This window comes from Schistocerca nitens, chromosome 7 (genome assembly GCF_023898315.1).
Source record: "Schistocerca nitens isolate TAMUIC-IGC-003100 chromosome 7, iqSchNite1.1, whole genome shotgun sequence".
In the NCBI taxonomy this organism is placed as follows: domain Eukaryota; kingdom Metazoa; phylum Arthropoda; class Insecta; order Orthoptera; family Acrididae; genus Schistocerca; species Schistocerca nitens.
The window spans coordinates 634882128-634901332 of record NC_064620.1 but is presented as its reverse complement, the minus strand read 5'-3'; the positions used below and the strand labels follow the sequence as shown (position 1 = coordinate 634901332).

The 19205-nt window shown below is 43.4% G+C and overlaps 1 protein-coding gene across 1 annotated transcript in view; it reads left to right on the top strand.

Annotated features, from left to right (window-relative positions):
* Positions 1-19205, top strand: part of LOC126195457 (trifunctional enzyme subunit beta, mitochondrial) — a 152720-nt gene that overhangs the window by 110710 nt on the left and 22805 nt on the right. Inside the window, exons 8-9 of the mRNA XM_049934084.1 lie at positions 904-1034; positions 7134-7261. Of these exons, the coding sequence (XP_049790041.1) occupies positions 904-1034; positions 7134-7261 (259 nt within the window). The remainder of the gene's footprint in view (positions 1-903; positions 1035-7133; positions 7262-19205) is intronic.

Genomic DNA, 19205 nt, shown 5'->3' with positions numbered 1-19205 from the left:
TATTGAGGGATCTGACATTCCACTCTCCGATCCATAGAATGCCAGTTTTCTTTCTCCTGATAACGACGTCCTCTTGAGTTGTCCCCTCCCGGAGATCCGAATGGGGGGACTATTTTACCTCCGGAATATTTTACCCAAGAGGACGCCATCATCATTTATCCACACAGTAAAGCTGCATGCCCTCGGGGAAAAATTACGGCCGTAGTTTCCCCTTGCTTTCAGCCGTTTGCAGTACCAGCACAGCAAGGCCGTTTTGGTTAGTGTTACAAGGCCAGATCAATCATCCAGACTGCTGCCCCTGCAACTACTGAAAAGGCTGCTGCCCCTCTTCAGGAACCATACGTTTGTGTGGCCTCTCAACAGATACCCCTCCGTTGTAGTTGCACCTATGGTATGGCTGTCTGTATCGTTGAGGCACGCAAGCCTCCCCACCAACGGCAAGGTCCATGGTTCATGGGGAATTTTACATATACAATGCTTTTTAAACAAGGCACTTACTGTAGGCGTCTTAGAGTATTACACAGTTTTTGTTGTCATGTATTGATTTGTGGTTTAAAGCAGTTAATGGAAATCTATTGTATGATAAAACATTGCTATAAACTGTTTTTTGAGTCTTAACAGCCGATGTGTGAAAATGAACAATCTGAAATACTTTGGGACATGCACTGAAGATGACTTGTCAGAAAAAGTGAAACACATTCTGAACTAAAGGAAAAAGATTGTATGGCATGCCTAGAGGTGTTTTCTTGTAAACCATTTAACCGATCAGTGTACTATAGGAAAAGGAACTTGAAAGTGGACCAGCTGCCTATTAGAGTGCTTGAGAAGTTAACTCATTTGTCAGTTGTTTAATTGGTGTGGCACTGAAATCATTTTTAACTACAGTATGTTCTTGATTTTTAGTGCCTGGAGTTGATGGGTTTGTGGAAAAAGACAATGGTATTCGTGTTTCAACCCCTGAACAACTGGCTAAACTGAAGCCAGCTTTTGTAAAGCCACATGGGACTGTGACTGCAGCAAATGCATCTTTCTTGGTGAGATTTTAGGCAACTGATTCCATTTAGTGTTAATATGTTAATTTACAATGTATTATATGAATAGATGATACTTTGTGCAGAAGTAACTCTTATTGTTAATGTTATTTTGCTTGTTGTTTATATTTAATAGTGTTACTCCTTTGCCGGCCGAAGTGGCCGTGCGGTTAAAGGCGCTGCAGTCTGGAACCGCGAGACCGCTACGGTTGCAGGTTCGAATCCTGCCTCGGGCATGGATGTTTGTGATGTCCTTAGGTTAGTTAGGTTTAACTAGTTCTAAGTTCTAGGGGACTAATGACCTCAGCAGTTGAGTCCCATAGTGCTCAGAGCCATTTTGTGTTGACTATAGTATTTTCCAGTAAATGTGGATAGTGTTGCATCATCTAACTAATGCTTGTAGATTACTGGTTTACCAAATTATTTTATGGTGTGTAAATGCTCAGTGTTTTTCTAACTGGGAATGACATTTAATATGTTTAAAAAGTTGTGGATTTGGTGTGTTAGTGCACAGCGGGACTTCCCATTGGCTTTGAGGTCGATGAAATGTGTAGCAGTGGCTTAGGCCACAAAAATATGGATCTTTTCAACACAGAAGAAATGAGTATTCATTTCTTTCTCAAATGGTAACTAAACTAATGAGCTAGTCACAAGTCAACGGTATAGAATTCTTCTTCTTCTTCTTCTTCTTCTTCTTCTTGACTTCTAAGGGACTCTTAAGCTCCCATGCCGATCACACATTGCCTCCTAAATGCTTCTGTCTTGTGCTATTTCCTTCTGATTATTTATGCCTGTTATGTTACATATTATTTTAATTTTATTTGCTCCTGTACTCCTGGATCTCTTCCCTTTCCTCTCCGTGTACATTCTTGAAACCACCTGATCCTCGTTCATTCTCGTCAGATGGCCTGCCCAAAAGTCTTCCAGACTTTTTCTGCATGCTACAGTTGCTTCTTATGACAGCATGTGAATTTCTGTGTTATCTTCTATTCCAGCTTTGAGATTCATCAAAATGCAGCTGTTTGTTGATGATGTTGTGATGCATAGGAAGGTGTCTTGGTTGAGTGAGTGACTATAGTGGAATACAAGATGACTTGGACTAAATATTTCAGTTTGGTGTGATGAATTACAGCTTGCTCCAGATTTAGAAAAATGTAATTTAATACAGATAAGTAGGAAAAACAAACACATAATGTTGGAATAAAGTGTTAATGGTGTGCCGTGTGACATAGTCATCTTAAGTATCCAGGTGTAAAGATGTAAAGCAGTAAGAAACGAAATGAGCATGTAAGGTCTGTGGTAGGGAAGTTGAATGGTAGTCTTCAGTTTATTGGGAGAATTTTAGGAAAGGATAGTTCATTTGTAAAGGAGACTGCATATAGGACATTAGCCTAACCTATTGTTGAGTGCAGTTAGTGCTAAGGGTCTGCACCACGTTGGATTGAAGGAAGACATTAAAGCAGTTTAGAAGTATGCTGCTAGATTTGTTACCAGTAGGTTCGAACAACACGCAAGTACTATCGAGAAGCGTTGGGAACTCAAATGGCAATCACTAGAGGGAAGGAGACATTATTTTTGAGAAACACTATTGAGAAAATTTAGAGAAGTGACGTTTGAGGCTAACTGCTGAAAGATCCTACTGCTGCCAACGATCATGAGGATAAGATTAGAGAGATTATGGTCCATATGGATAGCAGTTTTTCCTTTGCCCTATTTGCGAGTGGAAAATTGTCAGCAATGGTACACGACACCTTCTGCTATACACCATACAGTGGCTTGTGGAGATGTATGTAAATGTAGATAATATGAACAAGAGATTTTCCTGTGAGCTTTGTTTTCAAATATCTGTATTTGGTATTCTATCTTTTTAGTTAAACTTCATGTTTGTGCTCCATAAGTTAGGACTGGTCTGATGAGAGTGTGATGTAGCTTCATTTTAGTTTTCCTTGTCAGTAGTTTAGACCATAGAAGGTTTTGTAGTGGATAGTAGTCTGTTAGCATTTTACAGTGTCATTTTTGTTTCTACTTTTGTCTCAATTTGTTTGCCCAGTGTTGCACCCAGAAATTTGAACTGTTTGTTTGCCTATTATTAGATGTGATTGGTTGTCTCTTTCGTCATGACACATTTGAAGTACTGTGTATTGTTTACTGATCTTCTTCTTTTAGGCCAAATTTGGGTGGTTCTTCTAAAAGCTCCACAAACAACTGCCTTATTTCTTTCACTTTCTCTAATGTGCGCTATATCGTCTGCGTAAGTTCAAACATTAACTTTGTTTGGAGGATACCAGCAGGTACCGTTTCCCCACAGCTCTCTCCAGGTTACATGAAAGGAAGAAGGGATAGAGTATCTCCCTGTCTTGGTATAGTTTTATTTTTAGAAGGTCAGATTTTATTCCTTACAGCAAAACTGTGCTTATATTATAACCTATGCATATTTTACAAAGATTTAAAAGTTTAATTAGAAGTCCTAAGTTAGTCATTATATGCCATAGCCTTTGACAGTGAATGGAGTCATAAGTTTTCATAGACTCAGTGAACAAGTTATGTATTTTTTGTTTACATCCCACACTTTCTGTTCTGATTACAAGTACACTGACAGTAGTGGATCTATTCCTGTGAAAGCCGTTTTGATAATCCCATATTATATTTACTGTTATGATTTCAATTGGTTTAGTAATGAAAATTCAAAATCCTATATTTTTTGTTAACTAGTGAAATTCCCCCAGTAGTTCCTGAAATCTTCCACGTCTCAATTTTTATGTATCTGGGCTATTATTAATTCTGTTCTTTTGGTATAGCTTGTTTTCCGAATTACCCTTATCAGCTGAAAGAAACATTTCTGCAGTGCTTTTACATGTTTTAGCATCTCAGCTATAATTCTTTCACTCTGTTGCCTTGCCATTTTTTTAGGTGTTTGATTCTTCCCAGCTTATGTTCATATGTCAGTTGCGGTATTTGGTCATTATTAGGGCTGCTGATGGAATTTGTAAGTTGTTATTCTGGATCACAACATTCCAGTAGATGTCAAAATATTCCATGATTGGACTGCCCAGATTTTGTATGGTTCAGTAATCATTTGCCATATGTACCCTTCATCAGCCTAGATTTGTAATTAAAACATCTTTTAATTTTGTGTCTGTCTGCCTGTAAATTTTCCGAATATTATGTGGGTGATCGTTCTGAATATTGTGTCTGTGTTAGGTATTGTTTCTTTTTCTATTTGTTTTATTATGTGCCTTTGTTCCTGCTAATAAGATCTTTCAGGATTCTTCTTTGCTTGTAGCCATTTCTTGTCATTTTATAACCTTTTCTTCAGCTTCTCAAATTCATCAGACTACTTCTCCCTGCATTTCTTTCCTCTCTGTATGTTATTACTTGCAGCTGTGTGAATGACTCTTTTTATTCAATTCCCGCATTCATTACTAGTCATTTCATAACTTACTCCGATACTGCTTGCAACCACATATCAATATGAAATCTCAGCATTGTATTTTAGTGTCTCCTCTATCTCGATTACATTTTCCAGATCAAATTTGGCCATGTTTCTAGATCAAATACTTGTGTGTGCTGCCTTCAACCTGATTCTGATTGTTATTACTAGATTGTGGTCTGATCCTTGGAAGGATCATACATCACTCAATTGCCTTTCTGTGTCTGTTAACTATGGCAGTATGGTAAACTTCATTTGCTGCTTCATCGCTTGAATTCCAGGTTTCTTTATGTAAAAGTTCGAGAGAATGTTGTACTGCTAATAATCATGTCCATTATGCAGCAAAATTTCAGTCGAATGGCATTGTCATTACTTTTCTCATGTAAACTTTCGTTTCCAATAGTAGGTTTAAAAACATCTTTTTCTATTTTTGCATTATAATCCCATTAAAGTCTTGCTGTTGTACTTTGGCAATTTGTTCCATAAGTGTACCACATTCGTGTAGAAGTTTGCTTTATTGCGTCGTTGTTTGTTAGTGCATGACAAGTTCAACCATTTGGTTCTGTCTACAATATCATAATCTTTAAAGAACTGCTTCAAAGGATATTGCTGTTGATAGAAATAATTTTATGTGCAGAATGGTGCTCAAAATCAATGAGAAACACATACTTTCTTGCTAAACAGTACAGCTTTTGTTTTTTTGTTCCCCCCCCCCCCCCCAGCAAGATCCAAGAAACTGTTTCCAATAACTTGCAGAAGCCGCTTCTGCAAGTAGAGGAAACTACTGCTTATGCAAGCAACCTCTGGTTTGCCTCCCCTCCCCCCTGTTCCCCCACCTTTGCCACCCCTCCCCCCTGTTCCCCCACCTTTGCCACCCCTCCCCCCTGTTCCCCCACCTTTGCCACCCCTCCCCCCTGTTCCCCCACCTTTGCCTCCCCACCCCAGTCACACCGCCCCCCCCTCCCCCCTCCCAGTCCCCCCGCCCTCACCTCCCACCCAGTCCCCCCGCCCTCGCCTCCCCTCCCTCCCAGTCCCCCCGCTCTCGCCTCCCCTCCCTCCCAGTCCCCCCGCTCTCGCCTCCCCTCCCTCCCAGTCCCCCCGCTCTCGCCTCCCCTCCCTCCCAGTCCCCCCGCCCTCGCCTCCCCTCCCTCCCAGTCCCCCCGCCCTCGCCTCCCCTCCCTCCCAGTCCCCCCGCCCTCGCCTCCCCTCCCTCCCAGTCCCCCCGCCCTCGCCTCCCCTCCCTCCCAGTCCCCCCGCCCTCTCCTCCCCTCCCTCCCAGTCCCCCCGCCCTCTCCTCCCCTCCCTCCCAGTCCCCCCGCCCTCGCCTCCCCTCCCTCCCAGTCCCCCCGCCCTCGCCTCCCCACCCTCCCAGTCCCCCCGCCCTCGCCTCCCCACCCTCCCAGTCCCCCCGCCCTCGCCTCCCCACCCTCCCAGTCCCCCCGCCCTCGCCTCCCCACCCTCCCAGTCCCCCCGCCCTCGCCTCCCCACCCTCCCAGTCCCCCCGCCCTCGCCTCCCCACCCTCCCAGTCCCCCCGCCCTCGCCTCCCCACCCTCCCAGTCCCCCCGCCCTCGCCTCCCCACCCTCCCAGTCCCCCCGCCCTCGCCTCCCCACCCTCCCAGTCCCCCCGCCCTCGCCTCCCCACCCTCCCAGTCCCCCCGCCCTCGCCTCCCCACCCTCCCAGTCCCCCCGCCCTCGCCTCCCCACCCTCCCAGTCCCCCCGCCCTCGCCTCCCCACCCTCCCAGTCCCCCCGCCCTCGCCTCCCCTCCCTCCCAGTCCCCCGCCCTCCCCTCCCTCCCCCACCCTCCCCTCCCTCCCCCACCCTCCCCTCCCTCTCCTTCCCTCCCCTCCCTCTCCTTCCCCTCCCTCTCCTGCCCTCCCCTCCCTCTCCTGCCCTCCCCTCCCTCTCCTGCCCTCCCCTCCCTCTCCTGCCCTCCCCTCCCTCTCCTGCCCTCCCCTCCCTCTCCTGCCCTCCCCTCCCTCTCCTGCCCTCCCCTCCCTCTCCTGCCCTCCCCTCCCTCTCCTGCCCTCCCCTCCCTCTCCTGCCCTCCCCTCCCTCTCCTGCCCTCCCTCTCCCGCCCTCCCCTCCCCCTCCCGACCTCCCCCTCCCGACCTCCCCTCCCTCCCTCCTCCCTCACCTCCCCCCTTCCGACCTAACCCCCCCTCCGCCCTCGCCTCCCCTCCAGTCCCCCCGCCCTCGCCTCCCCTCCAGTCCCCCCCTCCCTCGCCTCCCCTCCAGTCCCCCCCCGCCCTCGCCTCCCCTCCAGCCCTCCCCCCTCGCCCTCGCCTCCCCTCCAGCCCTCCCCCTCGCCCTCGCCTCCCCTCCAGCCCTCCCCCCCGCCCTTGCCTCCCCTCCAGTCCTCCCCCCCGCCCTCGCCTCCCCTCCAGTCCTCCCCCCTGCCCTCGCCTCCCCTCCAGTCCCCCCCCAGTTTCCCCGCCCTCGCCTCCCCTCCCCCCCCCTTGCCTGGCCAGTCCCCTCTGTCTCACCACAGATGTATGCACACATTCTGTCTGGCAGTTAAGCTGTTGTCAGGAAAGGGATGGGTCTGGGTATGCGATATGGTTTAAAAATGAATGAAATTCGCTTTTAATATGTGTGAATTCAATGTTGAATTTTTATTATAAGTGTAGTAAAAACATTGACATTTCTACATCCCCCTTTCTTCCCAACAGACTGATGGTGCCTCAGCATGCCTTATCATGCCTGAAGAAAAGGCAAAATCGCTTGGATTAAAACCAAAGGCTTACTTACGAGACTTTGTTTATGTCTCTCAGGACCCTGTAGATCAGCTGCTTTTAAGGTATATGGATTTAACATTACATATTACGTATAATTCAGTTTGTGATGCTGTTGCATTCACAGTGCTGCACTAATCCTTAACAACTGAAATTCTTCTGTTGTGATTGATTATCCAATTCAGAGGCATAATTTACTTTGGAGAAGTTTCCTGGTCATGTGTAATGAAAGGTGATTGATTGTCTAAATGAGGTGTAAATTAGATGTCACAATTGTTTTAACATTGAAATTATTCAACTGGTGAATGTCTTGTAAGTATTTACCAGCTCTCTGTTCATGTTACGAAGTATCAAGTGTGTGTTCAAATTTTTCAGAAAAGTAAAGGTAAAAATGCTTAAATTCAGTCAGTAAAAAGTTGTTGATAAAAAGTTAAGAGGAGGTCTGGTCTCAAAGCCTCGGATATGCAGCCTGTGCAACCAGGATCACCATAAGTACTGTTACTGATTTCTATTGAAGCCGTTTAAAGTTAACTTCATAGTCAGTAAATACACATATAACATGAATATCTGTTTCACGATGCAGCACATCACTAACAGAACTGTAAGAAATTGTTTCATAAATACAAAAACAATGATCTGAAAGCTACAGATTTTTTGCCTTCGTTTAAAAAAAACTGTTTGAATTTTCGTTTTTGGATATTTCTTTGTGCCTGGTTATCGTCAGTAGGCATGTGAAAATTTCGTGTAAATGATAATGGGAATTAGAATCGAGCAATGTAATACAAAATCCTTGCTTTTGGCGAACACCATGAAAGTTAGCAATTTTGCCATGCCTATTCAAAATTTGTAAAGCTGAGGGTAGCAGTTTACTAATATTAGCTACTGTGTTTATTGTTGAAACTGGATCTTGCCCTTTTTTCCTCAAGGCTCAGGTTCACATATAATCTTAAAATGGCCATTCAGTCCCCACACAAACAACCAATGACTTACATGTGACATTACATGAAAGTACACTATTTTCAACACTAGTCTGATTCCAATATAGTCACCTGTGTCACATATCCTTACACTGGCACAGCAAATTAAACAAAAGGTGACACATTGTAGAGAGAACATCACTGTAATCATGGTTATGACTTATCAGGGAAACTGATAATTAAAATGGAAATTGAACTGACAAGTGTTTTTTGATGGAAAGAAATGTGCTTAGTAATTCTATTAAAAATTTCATTTGCACAAGATAAGGTGGTTTATTTTATTGTGAAAGATAAAAAAACTGATGCATATTTGGACTTGCAGGTTAGCAAGAAATATTCAGGCTTCAGTTAATTTTTACTAAAAGGGTGGTCAGAGAAGTAGTTAGTCTCACTGATACCACCCCCCCCCCCCCAAAAAAAAATAAAAAAATTAAGTCTATGTAAAATTGAAACATTGTATCCAGTAATTGGGTGTAGCCAGTTGTCTGAACAAGGCAGGTACTTGAAGTCTTCTGATTTTTTTAAGATGGCATAAGACTAGCTGAAATTAATTTAAGGTTCATAAATGTGCATGGTAGCTCTCCTTAAATTTCCACTCCGAAGAAATTGCTGTAAACTTTAAATGAAGCTATAAAAGCGGAGACTGTATGAAAAATGCAAACACACCTGAAGTAGTAAAATAAGATCTGGAAAGATCAACATTGAGAGGTTGTGAAATTGCCAAACTGTTGTAATGGTTTCAAAGGAACATGTGCACTACCTTTTCTGTGAAGAATTACATAAGAGAAAGCTTTGCACCTTATGGGTTCTGCACCGGCTCATGGCAGATCAGAAATGAACTTCTCACAAATTGTGAACAGTGTTCTACACAGCAGAATCAAAGCAACAATTCAGTCGATGGAGAACAGCTGGTTCTGCAACTGCGAAAAAGGAAAGCTTATGAGATCGTTCTTTTGGGATGTGAAAAGAATTGTTAAATAACTTCAAAGAGGTTCAGCCTGACCCAAACTTCCATATGTTGTCAACCATGTGTCTGCAATGTAGACAAGATCATTACATTGTAATTTAGAATAACACAGGTGCTGCGGTTGTTGAACAAAAAATACCAAGTGCTCTCATATTGCTTGAGGGAAGTCTGGAATTTCAATTTGGAAAAACTTGTAAATCTTTAGATACAACAGCTATCACCCTGCATAGTGCTGCAATAAAACTGTATACTGGTATATACTTAGTGTTCATGTTTTGATATTACTATTCGGGGAACATTATTAAAATGATTATCATAAGCACATAAAATTTAATTCTATGCATAATCAACCCATCTTCAAAGTGACTGACATCCATGGAACAAGTGTTATCGGGTAGTTTTGAAAACTTGATATATTGTTTTCTACTGAAAAGGATCCAAATCCATGTAAATAAATTGCACATAACTTAAGTGTGACATTGTTGATGGGGTGTTACCAAACTGTCAGTTTAATGAAGCATTATTACAAAAAATTAGCTGCTGCTCATCATATAGCATAGGTGCTGAGTCACAGATAGGCACAACGAAAATGTTTGTCAAACAAGCTCTCGGCCAGCAAGGCCTTTGTCAGAAATAGATGCCACACTCACTCACTCACTCACTCACTCACTCACTCACTCACTCACTCACTCACTCACTCACTCACTCACTCACTCACTCACTCACTCACTCACTCACTCACTCACTCACTCACTCACTCACTCACTCACTCACTCACTCACGCGCGACTACAGTCTCTGGCAGCTGAGACCAGACTGTGAAGTTCATGATAGGAGAGTTAACTGGGTGGGGGTAAGGAAGAAACTGGGGCGAGGAGGGAGACAGTAAAATGTGGAAGCATGCATGGATAAGGTGGAGAGAGGGAGGAGGGAGAGCAGCTAGGTACAGTCGGGAGGTTAGATGGAAGGCAGGGAGGGGGGGGGGGCAGAAATAAAGTGAAGTAAACAGAGTGTGTGTGTTGGTGAAACAGAGGGCTGTGGATTGCTGAAATGGGAACAGAGAAGTGGCTAGATGGTGAAGGACGACTAACAAAGGTTGAGGCCAGGAGGATTATGGAAATGTAGGATATATTTCAGGGAGAGTTCCCATATGCACAATTTCGAAAAGCTGTCGGTGGTGGAAAGGGTCCAGATGGCATTCACTGTGATGCAGTCACTGAAATGAAGAATTTCCTGTTAGGTGGCATGCACAGCAGCAGGGTGGTTTGTCGGGGGCCATTCATAGGGACAAACAGCTTGTTGGTTGTCATGCTCATGTAGAATGCAGCACAGTGGTTCCAGCCTGCATTTCATGGGATAGATGATTGTGACTGGACTGGAGTAGGTGGTGGTGGTGGTGTATGGGACAAGTCTTGCATTATCATCCTCCTCCTCCAGTCCAGTCACAAACATCACAGATCCCATCAAAAGCAGGGCTACCTGTGAAACCAGTCATATGTTCTGCAAGCCAATCTGCAACCACTGTGCTGGATTCTATGTTGGAATGACAACCAACAAGTTGGCTGTCCACATGAATGGCCACCGACAAACTGTGGCCAAAAACCAACTGGACCACTGTGTTGCTGAGCGCGCCACCCAATGCGACGTTCTTCATTTCGGCGACTGCTTCACAGCTTGTGCCATGTGGATCCTTCCCACCAACACCAGCTTTTCTAAATTGTGTAGATGGGAACTCTGCTTGCAATATATCCTAAGTTCCCGTAACACTCCTGTCCTTAACCATCGCTAGTCATTGTTGACCTTGTAGTGCCTTCCTTGTTCCCATTCCAACACTACACAGATCTCTATTCCACCGACACAGCCAGTCTTCTTGCTTCTCTCCTTTTCCAGCTATCCTGCCCCTTTCTACTCTGCCCTCTGTCTAACCTCTCAACTGCACCTAGCTGCCCTATCCTCTCTCCACCTTGTCCCTGCATTCTCCAGCAGCATCAGTTTACTGTCCCCCCACCCTTATTCTGCAATCCATTCCCCTCCCTGCCCCAGCCTCTTCCTTGGGTGGAGAGACAGACAGACAGAGAGGAGCGAGCGAGTGAGTGAGTAGTTTCTTTTTGTTAAGCCTGTCTGTGACACAGTATCTCCGCTTAATGGTGAGTAGCAACTATCCCTCCATAATATTGTTACCTTTTGTCCTGGATTTTCCATTGTTCGATTGTTACAAAATGCATATGCTAAATTGCCCACGTCCAGCTTCCTGAGAGTTAAGTTGTGAGTTGAGGACTTGCATCCATTTCTCCCTTTCCCTACTACCGCCCTTCTTTCAGAAAATTATCTTGATTCCTCCGGTCTTCTCTATTGATTCTCTCAATGTACTTGGCCATCTCTTGTCTTCCATGGTATCTCTCTAGTAAACCTTACAGAAAATACTTTGGCACTCTCTCCGCCCCAATTCTAGTCATATGTCCATACCACGTAAGCTTTTTTTGTTTCTGTTTTGCCCTGAAGTGCCAAGACTCCTGTTACTTTTATGATCTTATGTGGCATTCTTCTCTGTTCCCTCTCTCTTTTTTTTTTTCTGTCATCCCTGCGAAATTGAAACTTTTTGACTATTTCTTAAAAATTTCCGTCCAATTTTCCTTGACCGCTTCCCCTTTTGGCGAATATTCCTGTCTGTCGATTCCACCTGTCTTTGCACTTACATTTTGTCATTGCACCATATCACTGTCATTGCACCATATCACTGTCATTTGCAAACGTAGCTTTTATTGCATTTCTTCCTAATTTCTGTTTAATATTATTAAGATTTTTTTTGTGACTGTGATAAATATTAGGGACAGAAAATTTCCTATCGCAGATCTGTTTCAACTTCCAACCCATTTATTTCTCTTACACTGGCTGCTACTTGACTAACACTCCAGTTTCACTTCACTAACTTGTTTATCCCTTAATGTTTCCCAGACACACTGTATAGACCTTCTCAATATCAATAAATGTCATCACGGTGTCTCTTCCAAATTCCCGTGTTTTCTCTGTCAAATGTCTTAATGTCGAGCAAGATCTAGTGATCTGTCTTTCCTGAAACAATAGTAGTCTCCCATTTCTCCTTTAGTTTGCTCCTCACTGTTGTTCCCAGTACTCTCTCTAAATGGTATGTTGATTTGTGTATAATTATTACATGTTACTGCATTTCTGAAACATGGGGCTAATCTGAACCTTTTCCCCCTATCTTGTGGGATATCTTTCTTCTAAATTATTCTAAATGTAATCTCTAAGGTTTTCTGAGGGACATTTATCTTATAGGGTGCTTTCAGGTATTCTGTCAAGTTGTTTTCGTTTTATGCACAAGATTTTAGCAACTGACCCAGCTGTCTTCTTCAGCTTAAGCGGGTTTTATTGTTGTGTACTTCCTGCCTAGACTCAGATAGTTCAGTCTGGTTGTGGTCCAGGCAATTTGTATACTCAACAAAACTCACAGAACCTGAAGAAGATAGCTGGGTCAGTTGTTGAAATTGTGCAAAAAGAAAAGGACAACTTGGCAGAAACCAGAAGCACCTCCTGCTACCATGATCCCTCTGATCACCTCATCCATTCTTGCCGCTTTACTACTTTTCAAGCTGACGGTATTAAACAGTCGACTTCGGATTAATGCAGAAAATGATCTTGGATCGTTCTGAACACGAAAATCTACATTTTGTAAATGTTAATCCCATATTATATCACAGTGAATTAAGATTATCTCTGACTAGCAAAATTTTGTTAATGGTCAATTGATTGTTAGTTCTCAGCTTAATAACATTATGAAATCTACATCTACATCCATACTCCGCAAGCCACCCGACGGTGTGTGGCGGAGGGTACCCTTACTACCTCTATCGGTTCTCACTTCTATTCCCGTCTTGTATTGTTCGTGGAAAGGAGGATTGTCGGTATGCCTCTGTGTGGGCTCTAATCTCTCCGATTTTTATCCTCACTGTCTCTTCGCGAGATATACGTAGGAGGGAGCAATATACTGCTTGACTCTTCGGTGAAGGTATGTTCTCGAAACTTTAACAAAAGCCCATACTGAGCTACTGAGCGTCTCTCCTGCAGAGTCTTCCACTGGACTTTATCTATCATCTCCGTAATGCTTTTGCGATTACTAAATGATCCCGTAACGAAGCGCGCCGCTCTTCGTTGGATCTTTATCGACCCTATCTGGTACGGATCCCACACTGCTGAGCAGTATTCAAGCAGTGGGCGAACAAGCTTACTGTAACCTACTTCCTTTGTTTTCAGATTGCATTTCCTTAGGATTCTTCCAATGAATCTGTCTGGCATCTGCTTTACCGACGATCAACTTTATATGATCATTCCATTTTAAATCACTCCTAATGCGTACTCCCAGATAATTTGTAGAATTAACTGCTTCCAGTTGCTGACCTGCTATTTTGTAGCTAAATGATAAGGGTTCTATCTTTCTATGTATTCGCAGCACATTACACTTGTCTACATTGAGATTCAATTGCCATTCCCTGCACCATGCGTCAATTCGTTGCAGATCCTCCTGCATTTCAGTACAATTTTCCATTGTTACAACCTCTTGATACACCACAGCATCATCTGCAAAAAGCCTCGGTGAACTTCCGATGTCATCCACAAGGTCATTTATGTATATTGTGAATAGAAACAGTCCTATGACACTCGCCTGCGGCACACCTGAAATCACTCTTACTTCGGAAGACTTCTCTCCATTGAGAATGACATGCTGCGTTCTGTTATCTAGCAACTGTTCAATCCAATCTCACAATTGTTCTGATAGTCCGTATGCTCTTAATTTGTTCATTAGACGACTGTGGGGAACTGTATAGAACGCCTTGCGGAAGTCAAGAAACACGGCATCTACCTGTGAACCCGTGTCTATGGCCCTCTGAGTCTCATGGACGAATAGCGCGAGCTGGGTTTCACACGACCGTCTTTTTCGAAACCCATGCTAATTCCTACAGAGTAGATTTCTAGTCTCCAGAAAAGTGATTATAGTCGAACATAATACATGTTCCAAAATTCTACAACTGATTGACGTTAGAGATATAGGTCTATAGTTCTGCACATCTGTTCGACGTCCCTTCCTGAAAACGGGGATGACCTGTGCCCTCTTCCAATCCTTTGGAATGCTACGCTCTTCTAGAGAACTACGGTACACCGCTGCAAGAAGGGGGGCAAGTTCCTTCGCGTACTCTGTGTAAAATCGAACTGGTATCCCATCAGGTCCAGCGGCCTTTCCTCTTTCGAGCAATTTTAATTGTTTCTCTATCCCTTTGTTGTCTATTTCGATATCTACCATTTTGTCATCTGTACGACAAGCTAGAGAAGGAATTACAGTGCAATCTTCCTCTGTGAAACAGCTTTGGAAAAAGAAATTTAGTATTTCGGCCTTTAGTCTGTCATCCTCTGTTTCAGTACCATTTTGGTCACAGAGTGCCTGGACATTTTGTTTTGATCCACCTACCGCTTTGACATAAGACCAAAATTTCTTAGGATTTTCTGCAAAGTCAGTACATAGAACTTTACTTTAGAGTTCATTGAACGCCTCTCGCATAGCCCTCCTCACACTACATTTCGCTTCGCGTAAATTTTTTTTGTCTGCAAGGCTTTGGCTATGTTTTTGTTTGCTGTGAAGTTCCCTTTGCTTCCGCAGCAGTTTTCTAACTCGGTTGTTGTACCACTGTGGCTCTTTTCCATCTCTTACGATCTTGCTTGGCACGTACTCATCTAACGCATATTGCATGATGGTTTTGATCTTTTTCCACTGTTCCTCAACACTATCTGTACTAGAGACAAAACTTTTGTGTTGAGCCGTCAGGTACTCTGTAATCTGCTTTTTGTCACTTTTGCTAAACAGAAAAATCTTCCTACCTTTTTAATATTTCTATTTAGGCCTGAAATCATCGATCCAGTAACCGCTTTATGATCGCTGATTCCCTGTTCTGCGTTAACTGTTTCAAATAGTTCGGATCTGTTTGTCACCAGAAGGTCTAATATGTTATCGCCACGAGTCGGTTCTCTGTTTAACTGCTCAAGGTAGTTTTCAGATAAAGCACTTTAAAAAATTTCACTGGATTCTTTGTCCCTGCCAACCGTTATGAACGTTTGAGCCTCACAGTCTATATCTGGCAGATTAAAATCTCCACCCAGAACTATAACATGGTGGGGAAATCTACTCAAAATATTTTCCAAATTATCATTCAGGTGCTCAGCCACAACAGCTGCTGAGCCAGGGGGCCTATAGAGACATCCAATTACCATGTCTGAGCTTGCATTAGCTGTGACCTTCACACAAATTATTTCATATTTCGGATCTCCGTCAATTTCCTTCGATACTATTGCATTTCTTATCGCTATAAACACGCCTCCCCATTCACTGTCCAGCCTGTCTCTGCGGTATACATTCCAATCTGAGTTTAGGATTTCATTACTGTTTATGTCTGGTTTCAGCCAACTTTCTGTCCCTAGTACTATTTTGGCGTTGTGACCGTTTATTAATGAGAGCAGTTCTGGGACCTTTCTCTAGACGCTCCTACAGTTTACTATTAGCACATTAATATTGTTATTCCCTGTTGCATTTTGCCTACTCCTACCTTGCCGCATCTCAGGAGGCGTCTTGTCGGGCCTAGGGAGGGAATTCTCTAACCTAAAAAACCCCCATGTGCTCTCCACACGTACTCTGCTACCCTTGTAGCCGCTTCCAGCGTGTAGTGCACGCCTGCCTATTCAGGGGACCCTACATTTCTCCACCCGATAGCGGAGGTCGAGAAATTTGCACCCCAGATTTCCGCAGAATCGTTTGAGCCTCTGGTTTAAGCCTTCCACTCGGCTCTAAACCAGAGGACCTCGATCGGTTCTGGGAACGACACTACAAATAGTTAGCTCTGATTCCACCCCGCAAGCGAGGCTTTCTGCCTTCACCAATTCCGCTAACCGCCTGTACGAACTGAGGATGACCTCTGAACCCAGACGGCAGGAGTCATTGGTTCCGACATGAGCAACAATTTGCAGTCGGGTGCACCCAGTGCTCTCTATCGCCGCCGGCAGGGCCTCCTTCACATCTTGGATGAGACCCCCCGGCAAGCAGACAGAGTGAGCACTGGCGTTCTTCCCCGACCTTTCTGCTATTTCCCTAAGGGGCTCCATCACCTGCCAAAGTTGGAGCTCCCAATAACTAATAAACCCCTCCCCCCAAGTGCCTGCTCGGACCTTGCTGAAGGCGCAGCCACATGTCCACTCACAGGCAGAGCGAGCGATGCCACATGGCCAGCCTCCACATTTACCCTCCGCCTCGTGTGCCGCGAACGCTGCTGAACCCGCCACTCCCCTTGGGGAGAGGGTGGCCCAAACGTGCCCGGTACCCGCGAAGCGGTCTCGACAGCAGGGACAGTGGGTGGAGCATGTAACATCTGGGGTGTACCATGCGACGCACCAGACTCCCCACTGCCGCTACACTCAGAGGCAGCAGCCTGAAGACGGCTGACCGTGGCCATCAACACGCTCAGCTGTTCGCGAACAGTGATCAGCTCCTCCTGCGTCTGTACACAGCAGTCACGCCCTATCCATCCTAAGGAATCAATTTACTATAGAGAGTTAATAAACTTTTAACTAGACTGCTAATTCACTAAAGGCGGCGGCTTGTTAACTAAACTGTGATTGCTAGCCACTTCTTGTAGAAAACAATGAAAATAGCACTACCTGTCTCTGGACTGTATTGATAACAAACACTAGTACTACTGGCACTATGGTTGACTAAAGGGACTCTCTCTGACTGTATTCAAAACAAACACTAAATCTCTGGAACACTATTACTAGCACTCGACAATTAAAGCTTCCTAAAAGCAAAAACACACGAAAGAAGTGACAAGTAAGAAAAATACAGTTAATACTTAAATTAAGGTAGCTCGCTGCACAGCAGACGTGAAGCAGACGGCAGAGCTTTTGAATAATTAAGAGTTAAAAAGAAGTAAATAATAAAGTTATTAATGGTCACATTTTTGAAGCTTGAAATAATTTTTCAATCTGTAAGGTTAAATAGTTGTTGGCTGTGCAAATAACAATTGCAGATAAGTGATATAACAATTAATGGCAGTGTAAGGTAGGGAAATTGGAAATATTTGCAATGAAAAATTGAAGAATGTGGATTTTGACAGTAGCAAATGATGATTGAACGCTGAGCTCTCAAAAGTTCTGTAGGCGTGAACAACAGTAACCACACAATTCGTATTAAAATTTTAAGTGCAAAGAAGTGCTTAAAGTTTTACGATAACTGCAACCGTGTTGATTAGCGGAACTAATATTAACTTATGTGTGTAATTATTAAGTGATGTTTCAGTGATAGTGCGCCCACAAGATCTCGGGTAAGTTTTTGGATTTTTTCCCCCACTTGCCACCTCTTTTGCCTCTGGCAGTTTTAATATATTTTGTATGGGATCTAAAATTTAAAAACCTCTCTCACACCGGCCTGATTTAGCTTCACTGATCAGGATAGTAAAAACATGCGTATATTAAGGGAATTTTCATTGACAAAGCAGGCTTATCACATTCACACAGTTCAATACTGTTCTATCCTGATTAAATTAAGCTTAACTTAAATTCCATAAGGCAGTGAAGCAATTTCGAAGTCTCGGTGCGACGAAAATTGTCAGTCGATCTCCTGGAAACATTTGTAATAATTATTAACGTTCGGTGATCACATGGGGAAGACCGGAGATCTGCTGGTAAGACCGTGTTAGCCTATTTATTTGAAGTAACTGGATATCTTGAGCATACAAAACGGCAGGTTCGTCCAGTGTAAATCAGACGTTCCCCACAGATCCCGTGCAACACAGCGTAGTAAGCAGACACTGTCAATAATAATAATAATCCGTTAAATAATACGCGAAGACACTTACTTTAGTTTAGTTCATGTATTAAATTCCTTCTCATACAGAATCTCATCAAGATGGCGACTAGCTCAGCAATACATACATATACATCCTTCTTTTACGACTAATCGGCAAGAAGTCCCCTATTCTTTTTCCTAAGAGAAAACATAGATAGCAGAGAAGCTATTCCATGGAGTAAATGGACGCTCCAAGGAATAATTGGGCTTGAAACTACTTTGCCTTGATAATCGGTAAGATAAGAAGAGATATTTCGAGATATGTACTGAGTTATATGATTTATAAAATTTCTGTAAATATCGCGGAGAGACCGCTGCAAGAGACATTACACAGTGTTTATGTGCAAAAGCCAAGGTGTTGAAATTTAGGATTCAGAGTAAAACTAAATTGTGTGGCAGTTTGTATAGCTGCAGCATTTGACTTGCGCAGTACGGTATAGTTGTCAGTGCATCAGATGAGGTCTGATGACACTATATTTAGTAGTGGAAGTGTTTATCAAGAAATTTATGTCAATAGAAAATAGAGGTAAGAGGAGTCAAAAATGCGTTCAACGCTGAGTTTACTATCAGTGACTAAATACACGAAAAATTTTCATTGTTAAGATTCTTACTTCATGTTCTGCAAACGTGCACTGTACTTCTTATTTTATACTCACACTTGAGACACACCATTCTGTTTGTAAAATTGGTAGTTTGGTTTGCGTGTTATGTATCAGTTAGTAATTAGAAATTAGATTTAGTTCAAAACATTCCGAATATTGCTGTCACAGTTAATTACACTAACATTCTTATTAAACTGTCATTCGTTTTCATTGATATAAAAAAACAATACTAACAATGTAGGAAAGATGTTTCCCCTTACAGTAAAGAGATATGTTAAGGTGCTGACAGGTACAATTAAGACACTTAAACATAAGCCTTCAGCAACAGCCCTCCCCAGGAAAAGAGAAATACGCACCATTTATTCACACAAGCAAGCACACCTCACGCAGATACGACTGTCCTCTCCAGCATCTCTGGCCAGAATGAATTGCTTATACACTCCTGGAAATTGAAATAAGAACACCGTGAATTCATTGTCCCAGGAAGGGGAAACTTTATTGACACATTCCTGGGGTCAGATACATCACATGATCACACTGACAGAACCAGAGGCACATAGAC